Raw genomic sequence first — 18,072 nt, forward strand, 5'->3', positions numbered from 1 at the left:
GAATGAAGATCAAACCAGTCAATCCTATAGGAAATCAATCCTGAGTTTTCATTGGAGGAACTGATGCTGAGGCTGAAGCTCCCATACTTTGGCCACCTGATGCGAAGAGCCAACTCATTGGAAACGACCCTGATGATGAGAAAGATTGAAGACAGGAGGAAAAGTGAATGACAGAGGATAAGATGGTTAGATGGCATCACTGATTCAATGGACATGAGTTTGAGCACTCCCAGAGATGGTAAAAGCCAGGGAAGCCTGGCTTGCTATAGTCCATTGTGTCATAAAGATACAACTGAGTGACTGAACAGCAACAATGTCTTTGCTCACTGATTTTTGCCCACTAATACCTCTTTTTTTTTTTTTTTTTGCTCTCTACCAATTACATTTTTCACCATTCAAGGCCAAGATCAAACACCACCTATTCCACTATCCTTTGCTTCAAATTAGTAGCTGAAGGAGAACTCTCTGGTTTCTGCAGACAGTGGACCATTTGCAATTTGGATCTTGTCTTTGGTAGCCACCTTTCTGAATAAAGGAAAATAATTTTCCTACTGCAGGAAAGAATGCAGACTTGTTAGTGTCATGTGCAGAGTAGAGCCAGCCCTTGGCTCATGGCAATTCCAGTATAGAAGGGAGGGTAGGACACAGGGAGAGAAGAAAGGAAAATAAATGTTAGAAGGAGAGAGGGAGAGAAGGGTTAAAGTTTGGCTTTCTTGGAAGCTGTATTCCCACTGGTCTAGCTTATAGTCAAGATCTAACTGGGAAAACAAAGTACCTGGAAACTGGTGATTGTAATGGGGGATAGGAAGGAAGCTAGATTATCATCTAGGGGCAGTGCCAACAAGAGACTAAAGGCCAAGAGTGAGTTTTCATTCCAGGCACCTCCTTCTCATATCTCCTAGGGAAAGTTGCCTCAGAAGATTCATCATCAGAATTTGAGATGATCCATTTTAACTCCTGGTCTCTTGTCTGGATGGGAAAGAGACCAAGGTACCAGGCCTTAAAGTTGTTTCTGTCCATAGAAGCACAGGCAAGTAGAAGAACAATAGCTCAGGGATCTGGAGAGCTGAGCTACCAATAACATGGGCACTTAATTTTGAAAGGTTCTCAATCTGCTTATCTTGGAAATAGGGCATAGTTTCAGCCTTTCTTCTCTGTCAAGGATTTGATGTGCTCCTACATTCTCATCAAGTGCAAGTCTTCTGGCATGCCAAGAGTATCCACACGTTTACAAAGGTCAACCAGAGAATCTGTATTCTAGGTGGCACAGGAGAGGCTACTCTGGGCAGGCCCCATTTGAAGGATGTATTTTCCCAGGGTCTTAAAGTATTGGGCTGGCCAAAAAATTCATTCAGGTTTTTCCATAATATCTTATAGAAAAACCTAAATGAATTTTGTGGCCAACCCAATAGATGGGGCTGCTGAACTTGACTCCAAATCTCCTAAACCTTGACTAAGCGGATGGGAAACAGAGCAAGGAGTGAGGTCCCAGATAACTCACCCATCAGGAACCCAGATTGAAAGAAAGGTAAAAGATACCTGTGGCTCTCTGCCCTGAAGTCTGTGTTTATAGTATATTCCAGTCCTTTACTTCTCGTTTCTTGGACATAAACAGTTGCACTGCCGTCCAAAATGCCTTATGCATTTGAAAGTCTGGAAGCTGTGTCAGGCAGGACCTTGGGGATAAATGGCCAGTTTTCATGCTTTCCTTTCTAAAGGCTCTCAAGCACTAGGAGCTAAGGAGTGTGCAGGTGATAAGAAGGAGAGGCAACTAATTTTCTAACCCATTCCTTGCCTCCCATCCTTCATGATAGGAGATAATTATGTAGGGGTGTGTGGGGGGGGGGTGGGTCTGTCAAGGCAGCTCTCAGGAAACATCAAAAGTACTTCCCACATAGCTATTATCTGGGCTTGCATCCTCCATGCCTTCACCTTGTATCTCTTTAACTGCTCATCCATATCCTCACCCACAGTTGTGCAGGAGACATAAAAGAGGGAACTGTGAAAGGATGAAGATTTAGCAAAATTGAAGGTGTCTAGATCTGGATTTGGGTGGCTATCTGTGCTGGTTCAGGTTCCATTTGCCTCCTTCCCCTGTTCTTCTCCACACCATAGGTTGACTGACCACTGCAGGCTGTATTTCCCAGGCTTCCTTGTCAATCATCTTCTGGTTGGGTTCAACCAGTGGAAGGCACTGATGGGAGGGTAAGAAATGTGGGGAAGCCAGGGTACTTAGGCTCTACCTTTTGTGCCTTTGGTGGCATCTCTGCTGTGTCTCTTCTATGGCCTCTGCTGTCAGTATACTTCCAATTCTGCTGTGTGATCCAATTCCTGGCTCAGGTAATACCACCTCCTTCCACTGTCCATTTTTCACCTTGCCCTGCTCTGCCAGATGTTGCAAGAGGGGCTGACCCCTCTAGGTTGTTTCCCAAGCTCTCATATTATTTGACCTCTAGTTTTCTCCAGTGAGATACTGGAAGCAGACTGATGGGCAAGAATGACATAAAGGAGAGGGTGTTTATTCCTTTCCTCTTGTTTGGATAATCCATGATAGACCTATGATTTCACTTTCCATCAGGTGACCCAAGTCCCTAGACTCTGGACATACTTCTTCCCTTATCCATTCAGCCTAAGGATGGTGTTAGACTCCTGCTATCACTAATCTATAACTTCCTGTCCTTCTTAGATTCTCTGCCTATCACCTATGTAACCATTTTCCATGTTAAATCTGTTGTCATGAATATTTGTTAATTTGTGTTCCTAGCTAGATCTTGACTATAAAATAGACTAGTGATAATGCAGCCTATGATTCAAGGTGAGTAAATGGGAGACTCCTTGGTCATTTGACTCAAATAAGGTGTTTGGCAACTGTAGGAGACAGGAACAATAAAAGAAAAGCAGGCCCTGGCAAGGGCTGCAAAAGAAATGTATAATTATTGATAAACTGGATGCTATAAGGAATGAGGCTCTTGGAACAAGTCCAGAGGGAATAGTTCATAATCTTGAAAACAAGATATGATCCTGGGGTTGGAAAACCGACTCCAGACTGTTTCTCAACTGGTGTCTGAGAGTCACATGTTTTATGTATCTGATGGAAAATCTATAGATAAGAATATTAGTCTTAGTTACTGATTTGTTATTGATTACTGTTTCTTAATTAATTAATGGCTAATGATCATTTTGTTCTTTGGCCCTGAATGCCACGTATGTTATAATTTAACTCCCCGCATATTCTTTCATTTCACAGCTGAAAGTATAATAAAGCTGGCTTAGATTCAGTTTTGGCACCTTCACCTTGGAGTGGTGTTGGTCCCCTGGTCCTCACTTTTCTCTGAATTCTTGTGCCTTGTTTCTCATTTTCTTGCCATATCGTACTTTCGGAAACCCTGCTTGTCGAGCCTGTATCAACAGGCAACAGCCCCTGAAAAGATGGCTTTCATTCACCACAACCTGGTGTCAATAGATTGGTTGTGGACCCATGTTTGGTTCAGTAACAATAGCAGCCAGAGATTCAGTGGAGACACAGGGCTGAACAAGATGATGTTACCTTTATACTTACCTGATTTCTTCAGGACCTTGCTCTTAGGACATTACTGTGCCAATTGTTTCAAGGATCTTGGTGGGGAGGTATAGGCTACTGGGTTAGTTTTATCTTTCAGTAGTGAGGCTCCTATGCCTGTTGAATGCCAGATCAGTATAGTTCTTTCCCATGACCAACCAGACACCTTCCCCCAGTGAACTCTGTGCCCCCCCAACAACCTAACACACACCAGACAAAACAGCCCCCAGGATTTATTTTCTGAGGATTTTATTGTGGAGGATAATACAGGAGAGCAGCTTTGGGTGAGTGTAGAGCTGTAGTTCCCTCCAGATACCTGGGTCCCCAGGTGATTTCTTGGAGGCATTGTAGGTTTCTGGGCAGGCTGTAAGATCACAGTTGGTGTTTGAGGTAGCTAATCAACATGGGGGGAATATCCAGCTGGTCGATGGCCTGTGGCTGGCTGGTGTGGCACAGGGATCTGCGGATAACTAAACGAGCCTGTGATAGTAGTGACCGTGGAGTGGCTACAGTAAGGAAAAACAGGTTTTGAGAAGCAATTCTCAGGATGGTTCTCCCACTCAAGCCTACATCCATCCTACCCTGGCTACTGCAGCCCTAACTGATATTTCCCTTCTAAGAAATGCCCCCCTCCCTGCCCTAAAATGCATGGTACCAATGGGGACACATTGAAGCCTAGAGAGGGCACGTTCAAGGCCACAAAACTGTCATTGGCAGAGCCACAAACACAAATTGGGATTGTGCAAACCTTACCTCATCTTAGTAAACCTTTCCCTAAAAAGGAATCCGTAACCTCTTTTCTACTGGGGCCCCAAGAAAGGGAAGACAATGGTGCTTTCTCCAATTCAGCCCAGAAATATTAACTTAGGGAGTTATTTGTGTCCTTGGGACATCCAAGCTAGGAGACCTATTAGAGCTGGTCTGCTTGACACTCACCTCGGGCCTGTACCAGCAATGCAGTGCCTTTATCATATTGCGAGTTCAGGTCCAGGGAGAGAGATGGAAGGTAGATGTTAGCACCAAAATCAATTAACAGCCGGATGTACTCTGGCTCACAATTATGGTGGAGGCAGATTTCAAGGAGGGTGCGGGGCCGTGAGACTCGAGCCAACAGGTGCTGGTCAGTACAGTTGTAGTCAGGGTCTGCCCCATGGAGCAAAAGCAGGCGGAAACAATCAAGGTGACCATAGACTGCAGCCAAATAGAGGGGGCCAGAACATGAAGCTATGTTCGATGCCCAGACTGGTAGTTTTGCCTTGACATTGACCTCTGCACCATGACGCAGGAGCTCCTGCAGGATGGTAACAGCACCATCACGGGCAGCTGTGAGCACAGGAGAGCAGTTGTTGTAGATGCTACCACCAGGACAGGCACCAGCTTCCAAAAGCACACGCACGCAGTCCAGATGGCCATGACTGACAGCGGTAAAAAGTGGTGTCTGTGCCTTGACGTCTAAGCTATCAACATCAGCACCATGTGCCAGGAGGACCTGCAGGCAGCTAAGGTGGCCATAAGAAGCAGCCAAGCGCAAGGGTGTCCCAGGGACACCCCAGCCACTCCTACTGTTGATAAATCTTTTGTAACGCTCCTGGCACAAAAGCTGGTCCAAAGTATAGGAATCATTGTTGTACACTGCTTGATTGAGAGCTTGTATCTCTCCTGTGTTGGTGTCCTCCTTCTCATCAGGTTGCAGGATGGAGAAGATCTTGGTGATGTCCATGAGGTTTTCACCTTGGCTGATTGGAGCAGAACTATTCTCATTATGAGCAGGAGGATATGCCAGATCTGTGGGTGACAAAAACAGGAGACTGAGGGCTGCCATCAAAAGCCTGGAGGCTTGGTCCCCTATTCTGCACTATCAGGCTCTACACTCATTGGCTCTCTGCTTCTAACTCCTACTCCATCTTATTTCAGACCCTAGAGATGGCTGCCAAAATAGATCAGGTCATTTCACAGCCTGGTACCTTTGCATATGTTGTTCTGCCTACCCTTCAAACTCCTACTTCTGGGAAGCCTTCCCTAATCTCTGCCCCTTCTCAGGGTTTCTAAAGGATTACAACTAGGCTTTAGCTATGAACTTTCACATCTTATTTCCACTTATCTGTGCTTCATCAATGTGTAAACTCCAAGGTGAGGACTCCTGTATCCATCTTATTATTCCTCCACCCCCAGCAGAGCCTACATCATGGCTAGGGAGTTGGTAGATGCATCTTAGTTCAGAATGTGTGGGCTAAAGAGGTGGTTCTCATCTGACAGTTGCTAGGCCAACAGAATGGTGCTTTGTGGTGTCAAGTGGTCATCCCTGAGCATTCTGACAGCAGTCTTATGGGGGCAGGCCCTCAACTCTACCCCTCAGCCTTTTAGATGAGATTCAACAACTTCATGGGCTTCCCTAGTGGCTCAGATAGCAAAGATCTGCCTGCAATGAAGGAGACCTGGGTTTGATCCCTGGGTCAGGAGATCCGCTGGAGAAGGAAATGACGACCCACTCCAGTATTCTTGCCTGGAGAATTCCACGGACAGAGGAACCTGGCAGACTATGATCCATGGGATCACAAAGAGTCTGGCACAACTGTGCAACTAACTTTCACTTTTACTTTTCAATCTCTTTATAGCCCCTCATATGTGATGTCCACTCAGACTCAGGCCCCATGCTTCAGGCAACAGAGTTGCTCAGGAAATGGATGCTGAATGGCATTCACTGATTAAATAAAGAAATGGCATTATAAGAAATACACTTCAAGTAAAACAAACTTAAAGAGATAGTAAGAAATAGTTGAGGTTTCCAGGGCAAGTCCTACTCTCTGTTGACAACTAGATTTTCCACCAGGACCACTTCAATCTAGGAGTCCCTTTGATTGCCAGCAACTCTTTGGAAACTTTGGCTTCTCCATCTCTCTGCTGTTGTTGTTCATGTCCAACTCTTTGTAACCCCATAGACTATAGCATGCCAGGTTTCCCTGTCTTTCACTATCTCCCAAGGTTTGCTCAAACTCATGTCCATTGAGTTGGTGATGCCACCCAACCATCTCATCCTCTGCTGCCCCCTTCTCCTCCTGCCTTCAATCTTTTCCATCTCTCTGAGTCAAGAATTTTCCCATCCTCTCTGCTCTACCCAGCCTGGAGCCTTGCCTCAACCCTCAGCTCTTGTCTCCTCATTACCCCCAGGCTCTACAAAATCACTCATTGCCCAGTGACTGACTCAACCTAATGCTTTGACCTTTCTTGTCCTGTTTGTAATGCTCCAAAGTCAAAGTCACCCATCTCTGTAATGTCATCAGGATTAGCTGGTAGCTTTTTCAGAAGTCGAGTCTTCATCCTCTCCCATACCCTGCAGCCCTGGGCTCAAGGCCACACACCTCCTTTTATTCACTGTCTATCTCAACCCCTCTTTGTTAGCCTGGGACCTCGAATATACACTTCACAGAATAAATTGTGAGGTGGGTGGATGGGTCTCCCTCAACTTTAGCTCCCCCTATAAGTCAGCATCAACTCCATATATTTATTATTTATCCATGGGGGGTGCAATTATAACAAGAGGATTTTAGAAACCAGGCAGATCTAAGTTTGCAACTCAGCACCCCTATTTTCTATCTGAGTAACCTTTGGGCAAGTCTCTTCCCTTCTTTGGGATTCAGTTTCCTCATTTATAAGACAGAAATAGTCGTTCCTGCCTCATGGAACTGTTGAGAGAAAGAGTGTGTGTGTGCATGTATGCTTAGTCATTCAGTCATGTCTGATTCTTTGTGACCTCATGGACTGTAGCCCACTAGGCTTCTCTGTCCACAGGATTCTCCAGGAAAGAATACTGGCATGGGTAGCCATTTCCTTTTCCAGGGGATCTTCTTGACTCAGGGATCAAGTCCAAGTCTCCTGCATTGCAGGCAAATTCTTTATTGGGTGAGTGACCAGGGAAGCCCCAAGAGAAACAGAGATACCACATGTTAGATCTTCAAAGGTGAGCTTCCTCTGTGTCTTCAGTCTCTCCACTGGTTCCTCTCCCTCAGACATCTTTGGAAACAAAACACTTCTATGGTCCTTTGTCCTACTCTAGCTACCTTTCTTTTCTTCTTCACCTCCAAGTCACTTTTCCACCCTCTGCAGTGGCTCCATCCACCCTTAATCACACACTGAATAGTTCTTTAAAAGTCATCCTTGTGGTTAAATCTACTAGCTATTTCTCAGATCTTTCCTTTTCTGACTCTTCTCGAACATCTGACCACTTCTTCCTTTGTGGTCTTCTCTTGGCTTCCTGGCCAGCACACTCTTCTGATTTCCCCCCCTCCGTTCTCCCCTGAAATAGTTTTGTCTTCCATGTTCTCTCCTTCTTCTAGAGCTATAGCTTTCACCTTTATCAGGATGAGTTCAAGCTCCAAGTACCCCAGCTCTCTCTTCAGCAAAGGTATGTATTCATTGAATTCTTTCAGGTACTTCAAGATCAGCAGTATCACACCATCACCACTACCATCACCATAACCAAACTAGATCTACATCTCAGTTCCTCATCATCCAACTGGTCAACCAAACCAAATACCCAGACTAATGTCAGGTGTCTGTATCTCTTTCTTCCACCCCCTTCTAACTGATTACCAAATCATATGGATTTTACTTCCTAGAGACCTCTATAGGCTACCCCTCTCAGGCTCATACTCATTGCCTGTACTTTATCTAGGCCTCTATCATCTATTGCATCAACTCATACAGTAGTCTCCTAGCTAGTTTACTTTTTCAATAATTTCTTCTTCTTATGGCTAAAGTGATCACTTAAAAATATAAATCTTGTCTGTGCCAATCCTCTATTTTAAATCCTTTAATGACTCCCCTTTCTTTCAGAGTATAGCCCAGATGCCTTGCCAAACTTACAGGTCCTTCATGAGAAAACCTTGGCCAAAATCTCTAGCCTCACTTTCTACCACTCCTCTATTTATACTCCAAAATCTGTCAATAAGGGAGGAGAAGTTATATATATATATATATAACTTGACATATATCATGATATATATCTTGCTATATCATGCTTCCTTCTTTCACATGCAACTTCCTCTGATGGATTACTTCCTTGAGTCTTTGCTCTTATAGCACTATAGCAGTCATCACACTGTATCATAACTCCTGTATGGATCTGTTTTTTTCCCCACTGCAGATTGGGAGTCCCTATATGGAAGTAGTAAAACATGGTCTAGGATTCTGTTTCAATCTCATCTCTACCACTTAGTAGCTGTGTGACCTAGGGCAGATCATTTAATCTCTCTGTGTCTATTCCTTTATCTGTAAAGATAGAGTAATAGTAGTATCTATCTCAGAGGACTATATTTAGGATTAAATGAGTTAATACATCTTAAGTATTTATAATACCACTTGAATGTAGTACTCAGTAACTATTTTCACTATGATTATTATTACTTAGGTCTTCAATTTCTATGACTGCTGCTCCCTCCTGAGGTTAAAGCTCCATAACTTCAATTTAGAGATGGAATAGAAACCAAGTTTCCCTACTCCCCATCCTGTTCTTTCTATTACCACCTGAAAAGCAAACACGCATCCCTCCTCCTTGCCTCAAGCAGTTGTATTGTAGCTCCCAGAATCCTCAGGTTTGAGGGTCATGTTGGATTCCAGGACCTTAATCATATGATTTGTAAAGAAATGATTTATTAAATCATTAAATAAAATAAATCTTACTATTTTACAATATTACTATCTTACTCTTGGGAGAGTGATGTTCAGGGAAATGAAGAGGAAAGGGAGTGTGAAAGGAAATGCTGAAGATCTTACCAAGGTCATATTATGAGCCTACAGCAGGGCCAATATAATGAGCCTCCAGAGGGAGAACAAGACATAAACCCCAGCAGCCTTGGATACTTGAGTGAACTGTACCTCATTTCATTAGATAGGGTAAGAAAATCTAAGTCATCTATTGTCTAACCTCACCGTACTATTGTTTATTAATCAGAGTTATTATGTGTGGCCATTCTGTGCAAGGATCCTTCTCCTGATCCCCAAAGTGCAGGGGTTTTAAACTCTTTTTTGGTGACATCAGCCCCTGCGACAATCTTGTTAAGTCTCTGGCCCCATCTCAGAATGATTTTTAATTTTTTTCTTTTGTTTTTAGATTAATTAATCTATTTTAATTGGAGGATACTTATTTTACAATATTGTGATGGTTTTTTGCCATACATTAACATGAATCAGCCACAGGCATATGTGTCCCTCCATCCATAAGATATATAGAATTAAAGGAAACCAATTATATTGAAAAATAGCTATCAAAATATTTTTAAAATTGCATGATATAGTAATAAAAGTTCTTTATTAACACATTAAATAACAACTTCTACTAATAATTTCTAAGTTATAATGAGCACAAATGACATTTCTAGATCTCTGTCACAACTGTAATATGAAAGGAAATATCTATGATTTCTTCTGGTGACCAAGTTACAGGAACTAGTAATATGATTGCTATTTGCTACCTGCATTCATCCTTGAAGGAAGTAGTAAATTTCAGTTAGATTAGGGGGAAATAAAAGTGTTTGTTCATATCATCTGTATTTTTGGACTCTTTGAATTCTATCTAAGGCCCTCTTGTGGGGGTGTCTCTGAATCTAGGTTAAGAACTCCTTTGGGAGAGTGGCTGGTTTCAGTGGGCCCCAGAATAGTCTGCCAAGCATTAATAGACTATTTTTAATGCTCATTTTCCCCTCCTCCCCACATCGAGGAGCTCTGCCTTTCTGTCCTTGAGTCTATCCTTCTGCATCCACACATACTCACAAATACTAAACAAGGACACAAAGACAAACAAACCTTCTCCCTTCCTGTATTGCATAACTGCAGCAATTTCCCTGAAGAAGTAGGACCATTTGAATCCCAGAGCCCAGGCAGACATACTTTCCTGGGACAAACACAGCAGCAACCCGTCCTTCTCTCTGTGGGGAGGTTTCCTCACTGACCTCCCAAGCACCAACAGAAACCAGACCCAGTGGAAACAGACTACAAAGGGTGGTGATCATAGGTTCACCAGCCAGCAGCCCTAAGAGTTCACTTGTTCCTGATAGCATTGTCATATTCTAGGCTCCAGGTACTTACCAGGCTGCCCCTACACCTCTGCGAAGCACTGAGCCTTGGTGGCCCCTCCAAGGGGAGCCCCCTACTTGCCCCAGGGGCTGGAGCAGGCAGAGCCCCCAGTTTCCACTATTAATAACACTGCCTGCAGTCTGGCTGAATAGATCCAGAGGGCTAATTTTAGGCTACCCTCCACCCCGCCTCCACCTTGCTCTGAAGGCCGTGTTATCTTACTAATGCCATTCTGGGAGAGATCCCTTTGAGAACAGGGCCATCCATGGGGAAGTCTTGGAAGGACTGACTGACAGGTGTCTGGCTGTGCTGAGACTTAGGCTCCTAGTGTGTCCCAGTGTACCCCTCCCCACCATTAAAATAGGCTACAAGGCCAGACTCATGGCTGTGGGTGTTCCTATCCTTTCACCAAGGGTCCAGAGAAGGCCCAGTCTTCCTTAGCACACCTTCCTCTGGTCCCAGGCCTCTTCTTTTTCTCTTCCTAACTTAGCCTCTTTGGATTTCCTATTTCCTTTTTTGAACAACCAACAACACATTGCCCTCTACTTCCCTCACCCAAATACCCCTACTCCCAAGAGTGAGGAGGATGGTGGGAAGCAGAAAATGCCATACTGGAACATATATGAACAAGGTTTTCCAAAGTTTAGAAGGCCCTATGTGTGCTAAGTCATTAAGTTGGCCCTGATCATTTATAAATGCCTCCCCCATCCACCAACCCACCAGACTCAGCTTAAAGAAAATATCCACAGCCTTCCCACCCTTTTCACACCTAATACATCAAACTAGATTCATGTGTCCAGCACTAGGAACTCTGTCAAAAGCTCAGATCTTTAAAGTGTTTTAGCTCTCTGGTTGCCATTAAATGAAGGAAATGGTAGAGAGATATCTTTAGAAATAGTCACATTATCTACCTTAGATGTCGCCCAAAAAAGCAAGTGGAAGCGAGCACCTTCTTCCTCTTAGGAAGAAATGCCAGCCTAGCATTTGTTATACAAACTACACCACAAACCATCTGATCATGCCTGAGAAACATTTTATGGAGAAACTATTGAGAAGCCACTATGTGTAACGTTCTAGATGTAGGAAGAATTAAAAAAAAAAAACTGTAAAATATGGTATCCTTGAAAGAGTTCACAGTTTATTAGGAAAAACAGACATGAAAACAATTGGTATTTCTCATAATGCAACAATGGTTATCTTGTGTCCATATCAATCTCTCAGATTAGTCCAGGGGGTAAATGCAGGGTTCTGTGTCCCTACATGCCACAAAAAAACAATAAAACTTGATTTTTCCTGAAGAGATTACAGTCTATATAGAACATTGATCCCAAGACCTCAGAGTACTTTTTTTCCCTTCCAATTATCACAGAAGAGAAGGTTGCAGTCAGGAAAAAAAAGAAAAGTCATTGAGGGAACAAGAGATGTGTTGCAATTAAATTCCAGCAGCTGTGTTTTACATGATTACTTTGGTATTAGAATCTGCATATTGAAAGGAATGTCCACATTTCTGAGATGTTCAATGACTTCTGCTTAAATGATTCCAAAAATAGGACACTCTACATCCCAAAGTAGTACATCTCATTATTGGACAGTTCAGTTGGTCCTTCTTTCTGCCAAGCCTCTATCTGCATCTATAAAGCAATCCTGACTTCAACTGTTGATCCAATCTTCACTTACCATTAGAACCTCAGACAACACAGTCACCAAAACAGCCCTCTGGGGATCTGATCCCAGATATCACCCCATTATCTTATCTCAGTGGAAACAGCTCAGTTTCATCAACTGCTTATTTCAGATCAGTTCAGTTCAGCTCAGTCACTCAGTCATGTCCCATTCTTTGTGAACCCATGACTCGCAGCACGCCAGGCCTCCCTGTCCATCACCATCTCCCGGAGTTCACTCAAACTCACGTCGATTGAGTTGGTGATGTCATCTAGCCATGTCATCCTCTGTCTTCCCCTTTTGCTCCTTCCCTCAATCCCTCCCAGGATCAAAGTCTTTGCCAATAAGTCAGCTCTTCGCATGAGGTGGCCAAAGTACTGGAGTTTCAGCTTTAGCATCATTCCTTCCAAAGAACACCCAGGGCTGATCTCCTTCAGAATGGACTGGTTGGATCTCCTTGCAGTCCAAGGGACTCTCAAGAGTCTTCTCCAACACCACAGTTCAAAAGCATCAATTCTTTGGCACTCAGCTTTCTTCACAGTCCAAATCTCACATCCATACATTACCACTGGAAAAACCATAGCCTTGACTAGATGGACCTTTGTTGGCAAAGTAATGTCTCTGCTTTTCAATATGTTATCTAGGTTAGTCATAACTTTTCTTCCAAGGAGTAAGAATCTTTTAATTTCATGGCTGCAATCACCATCTGCAGTGATTTTGGAGCACTCAGAAATAAAGTCTGACACTGTTTCCACTGTTTCCCATCTATTTCCCATGAAGTGATGGGACCGGATGCCATGATCTTCGTTTTCTGAATGTTGAGCTTTAGGCCAACTTTTTCACTCTCCTCTTTCACTTTCATCAAGAGGCTTTTAGTTCCTCTTCACTTTCTGCCATAAGGGTGGTGGCATTTGCATATCTGAGGTTATTGATATTTCTCCCAGCAATCTTGATTCCAGCTTGTGCTTCTTCCAGCCCAGAGTTTCTCATGATGTACTCTGCATGTAAGTTAAATAAGGCGGGTGACAATATACAGCCTTGATGTACTCCTTTTCCTATTTGGAACCAGTCTGTTGTTCCATGTCCAGTTCTAACTGTTGCTTCCTGACCTGCATACAGATTTCTCAAGAGGCAGGTCAGGTGGTCTGTATTCCCATCTCTTTCAGAATTTTCCACACTTTATTGTGATCCACACAGTCAAAGCCTTTGGCATAGTCAATAAAACACAAATAGATGTTTTTCTGGAACTCTCTTGCTTTTTCAATGATCCAGCAGATGTTGGCAATTTGATCTCTGGTTTCTCTGCCTTTTCTAAAACCAGCTTGAACATCTGGAAGTTCATGGTTCACTTATTGCTGAAGCCTGGCTTGGAGAATTTTGAGCATTACTTTTCTAGCATGTGAGATGAGTGCAATTGTGCAGTAGTTTGAGCATTCTTTGGCATTGCCTTTCTTTGGGATTGGAATGAAAACTGACCTTTTCCAGTCCTGTGGCCACTGCTGAGTTTTCCAAATTTGCTGGCATATGGAGTGCAGCACTTCATAGCATGATCTTCCAGGATTTGAAATAGCTTAACTGGAATGCCATCACCACCACTAGCTTTGTTCGTAGTGATGCTTTCTAAGGCCCACTTGACTTCACATTCCAGGATGTCTCGCTCTAGATGAGTGATCACACCATCGTGATTATCTTGGTCATGAAGATCTTTTTTGTACAGTTCTCCTGTGTATTCTTGCCACCTCTTCTTAATATCTTCTGCTTCTGTTAGGTTCATACCATTTCTGTCCTTTATCGAGCCCATCTTTGCATGAAATGTTCCCTTGGTATCTCTAATTTTCTTGAAGAGATCTCTAGTCTTTCCCACCCTGCTGTTTTCCTCTATTTCTTTGCATTGATCGCTGAGGAAGACTTTCTTATCTCTTCTTGCTATTCTTTGGAAGTCTGCATTCAGATGCTTATATCTTTCCTTTTCTCCTTTGCTTTTCACTTCTCTTCTCACAATTATTTGTAAGTCCTCCCCAGACAACCATTTTTCTTTTTTGCATTTCTTTTCCATGGGGATGGTCTTGATCCCTGTCTCCTGTACGTCACGAATCTCAGTCCATAGTTCATCAGGCACTCTATCTATCAGATCTAGTCCCTTAAATCTATTTGTCACTTCCACTGTATAATCATAAGGGATTTGATTTAGGTCATACTGAATGGTCTAGTGGTTTTCCCTACTCTCTTCAATTTAGGTCTGAATTTGGCAATAAGGAGCTCATGATCTGAGCCACAGTCAGCTCCTGGTCTTGTTTTTACTCACTGTATAGAGCGTCTCCATCTTTGGCTGCAAAGAATATAATCAGTCTGATTTTGCTGTTGACCATCTGGTGATGTCCATGTGTAGAGTCTTCTCTTGTGTTGTTGGAAGAGGGTGTTTGCTATGACCAATGTGTTCTCTTGGCAAAACTCTATTAACCTTTGCCCTGCTTCATTGCATATTCCAATGCCAAATTTGCCTGTTACTCCAGGTGTTTCTTGACTTCCTACTTTTTCATTCCAGTCTACTGACAGAATGTGGTCCACTGGAGAAGGGAATGGGAAACCACTTCAGTATTTTTGCCCTGAGAACCCCATGAACAGTATGGAAACGCAAAATGATAGGATATTGAAAGAGAAACTCCCCAGGTAGTAGGTGCCCAATATGCTACTGGAGATCAGTGGAGAAATAACTCCAGAAAGAATGAAGGGATGGAGCCAAAGCAAAAGCAGTACCCAGCTGTGGCTGTGACTGGTGATATAAGCAAGGTCCGGTGCTGTAAAGAGCAATATTGAATAGGAACCTGGTCCTATTCAGGTCCCTGGATCAAGGCAAATTGGAAGTGGTCAAACAGGAGATGGCAAGAGTGAACATTGGCATTCTAGGAATCAGCGAAATAAAATGGACTCGAATGGGTGAATTTAACTCAGATGACCATTATATCTACTACTGCAGGCAGGAATCCCTTAGAAGAAATGGAGTAACCATCATGGTCAACAAGAGAGCCCGAAATGCAGTACTTGGATGCAATCTCAAAATGACAGAATGATCTCTGTTTGTTTCCAAGGCAAACCATTCAATATCATAGTAATCCAAGTCTATTCCCCAACCAGTAACCGTGAAGAAGCTGAAGTTGAATGGTTCTATGAAGACCTAAAAGACCTTTTAGAACTAACACCCAAAAAAGATGTCCTTTTCATTTATTTCAAATCTATCCAATCCCTTCCCAAGTCTTGTCTGCCAATTCCTGAAGTGGTAGTGCAGCCTGTTTACACATTAACAGCATCAGGGAGTTCACCGGAGGTCAGATAACTCCTTAGGAAAGTGTCAAGTGTGTCCTAGTGTGATCAATGACTGACCATTGGAAACATCAAAAAGCCTATCTCCTTCAGCTTGGTTTGAGGCAGTGGCCTGTAGCTGTTTATTACCTGAGGTTTCATGCAAACCTGATTAGTAGCCAACAAACAAGTTATTTATGATTCAGTATTATTCTTGGAAAAAAATAGTAGGATTTTTTTAATAGAAAATTTTGGAGATAATTGCATATTAACATACAGAGATCCCCTATAGACTTTACTATTTCCTCCAATGGTAGAATTTTGTAAGACAATGCAGCGTCTTATGTAGAATGTTGACATTGATTCACCTATCTTATTCAGATTTCCCAAGTTTACCTGTAGTCATGTGTGTCTCAGTGTTTGTTTACTTCTGTACAGTTTATCACATAGTAGGTTCTGGTGTATACCACCCCAATATACAGATAGTATACAGAATAGTTCTAGCACAATAAGGATACCTCAGATTTCCTTTTTAAAGCTATATCTATTTCTTTCCCACTCTCTCTCCTTGGCCCCTAACCCAGCAATCTCTAATCTCTTTTCCATTTCTATAATTTTGACATTTCAAAATTATATAAATGAAACCATACCCTTTGCAAGTAGCTTTTTTTCCACCCAGCATGCCCATGGGACTCATCCAAGTTGTTTCTTGCATCATTTGTTTCTGTGGTATGTATGTACCATGATTTGTTTAACCATTGACCCAATGAAAGATATCTAGATTGCATGTAGTTATTTGGCTATTAAGGAAAAACATTCTATGAACATCTGTGCACAGGTCTTTATCACTCCAGTTATATCATAGGATTTATGAGTAAAGTGATTACCCTAACCCTAACCCTAAAGTGATTACTCCCATTTACTCTTCCATGTCAGGATTGTTTTAGCTATACTAGGACCTGTAGCTTTTCATTATCAATACCATTTAGAATTAGCTTGCCTATGTCTACAAAAAATTGCTGAGACTTTGGTAGAAACTGTGTTAAGTCTATATAATAATTTCAGGAGAATTGACTGCTTTACTGTGTTGAACCCATGGTATTTTTTTTTTTTTTTACTTACTGGAGTATAGTTGACTTACACTGTTGTGGTAGTTTCAGGTGTATAGCAAAGTGAATCAGTTATACTTATACATATATCCACTCTTTTTTAGATTCTTTTCCCATATAGGCCATTAGAGTATTGGGTAGACTTCCCTGTGCTACAGAGTAGGTCCTTATTGTTATTTATTTTTATATATAGTATTGTGTATTTGTCAATCCCATTCTCCCAATTTATCCCCATCCCTCCTTCCTCCCTGGTAACCATACACTAGTTTTCTACATCAGTAACTGTTTTGTAGATAAGTTCCTTTGTATCCTTTCTTTAGATTCACATATAAGTGATATTTTATGATATTTTTCTTTTCTACACATGGTATGTTTTTACAGTTATTTAAGTCCTTAATTTCTTTCATCACATTTTATAGTTTTTAGCATATGTATCATGTACATATTTTATTAAGTGTATATCTAAGTATTTGAATTTCTTTGGATACATTGTAAACTACATTGGGTTTTGATTTTGGTTTCTATGTATTCATGTAGAAATATGATGTGTGTGTGTGTGTGTGTGTGTGTGTGTGTGTGTGTTGATTTTATATCTTGCCACAGTGCTGAATTTACTAGTTGCAGTGTTTTTGCTTTTTGTATATTCCTTTGGATTTTCTATGTAGTCAATCATCTCATCTGCAAATAGGGACAACTTTATTTCTTCCTTTCCAATCTGTATGCCTTATTTCCTCTTCTTGTTTTATTGTAGTGGTTAGAACTTCCAGAATTATATTGAGTAAGAGTGGTGAGAGTGGACATCTTTGCTTTTTCCCAGTCTTGTGGGGAAACATTTACTCTTTCATCACTAGTTAACTATAGGTTTTTAATTTTTATTTTATTTTTTAATTTAAATTTATTTATTTTAATTGGAGGCTAACTACTTTACAATATTTTATTGGTTTGTTAAATAGATGCCCTTAGTCTAGGTTCAGGAACTTCCCTTCTATTCATAGAATTTTTTTTTTTTTTTGAAGTTGCTCAGTCATGTCTGACTCTTTGTGACCCCGTGAACTACAGCCTACCAGGCTTCTCCGTCCATAAGATTCCAGGCAAGAATACTGGAGTGGGTTACCATTTCCTTCTCCAGGGGATCTTTGCGACCCAGGGATAGAACCCGGGTCTCTCTTATTGGAGGCAGATGCTTTAACCTCTGAGCCACCAGGGAAGCCTATAGCTTACTGAGTGTTTATATCAGGAATGTACTTTGGATTTTGTTAAATACTTTTTCTACATCAATTGATGTGGTCATATAAGTTTTCTTCTTTAACCTGTTCATATGGTGGATTAACATCATTGATTTTGAAATGCTGAATCACTTTCATCCTTGAA

At 42.0% G+C, this 18,072-nt stretch overlaps 1 protein-coding gene across 3 annotated transcripts in view; it reads right to left on the reverse strand.

The window, feature by feature from the left end:
- Positions 1–3,791: 3,791 nt before the first annotated feature.
- Positions 3,792–18,072, reverse strand: part of MTMR8 (myotubularin related protein 8) — a 242,315-nt gene continuing 228,034 nt past the window's right edge. For 2 of the 3 annotated variants that reach the window (XM_060407420.1, XM_060407418.1), the window contains one exon: positions 3,792–5,344. In XM_060407420.1, coding sequence (XP_060263403.1) covers positions 5,012–5,344 — 333 coding nt within the window. In that variant the 3' untranslated portion in view covers positions 3,792–5,011. Of the gene's footprint in view, positions 5,345–11,746; positions 14,860–18,072 lie in introns of those variants that run through there. The other variant, XM_060407422.1, reaches the window with a different exon arrangement.

Source organism: Ovis aries, chromosome X, assembly GCF_016772045.2.
Source record: "Ovis aries strain OAR_USU_Benz2616 breed Rambouillet chromosome X, ARS-UI_Ramb_v3.0, whole genome shotgun sequence".
Taxonomy (NCBI): Eukaryota; Metazoa; Chordata; class Mammalia; order Artiodactyla; family Bovidae; genus Ovis; species Ovis aries.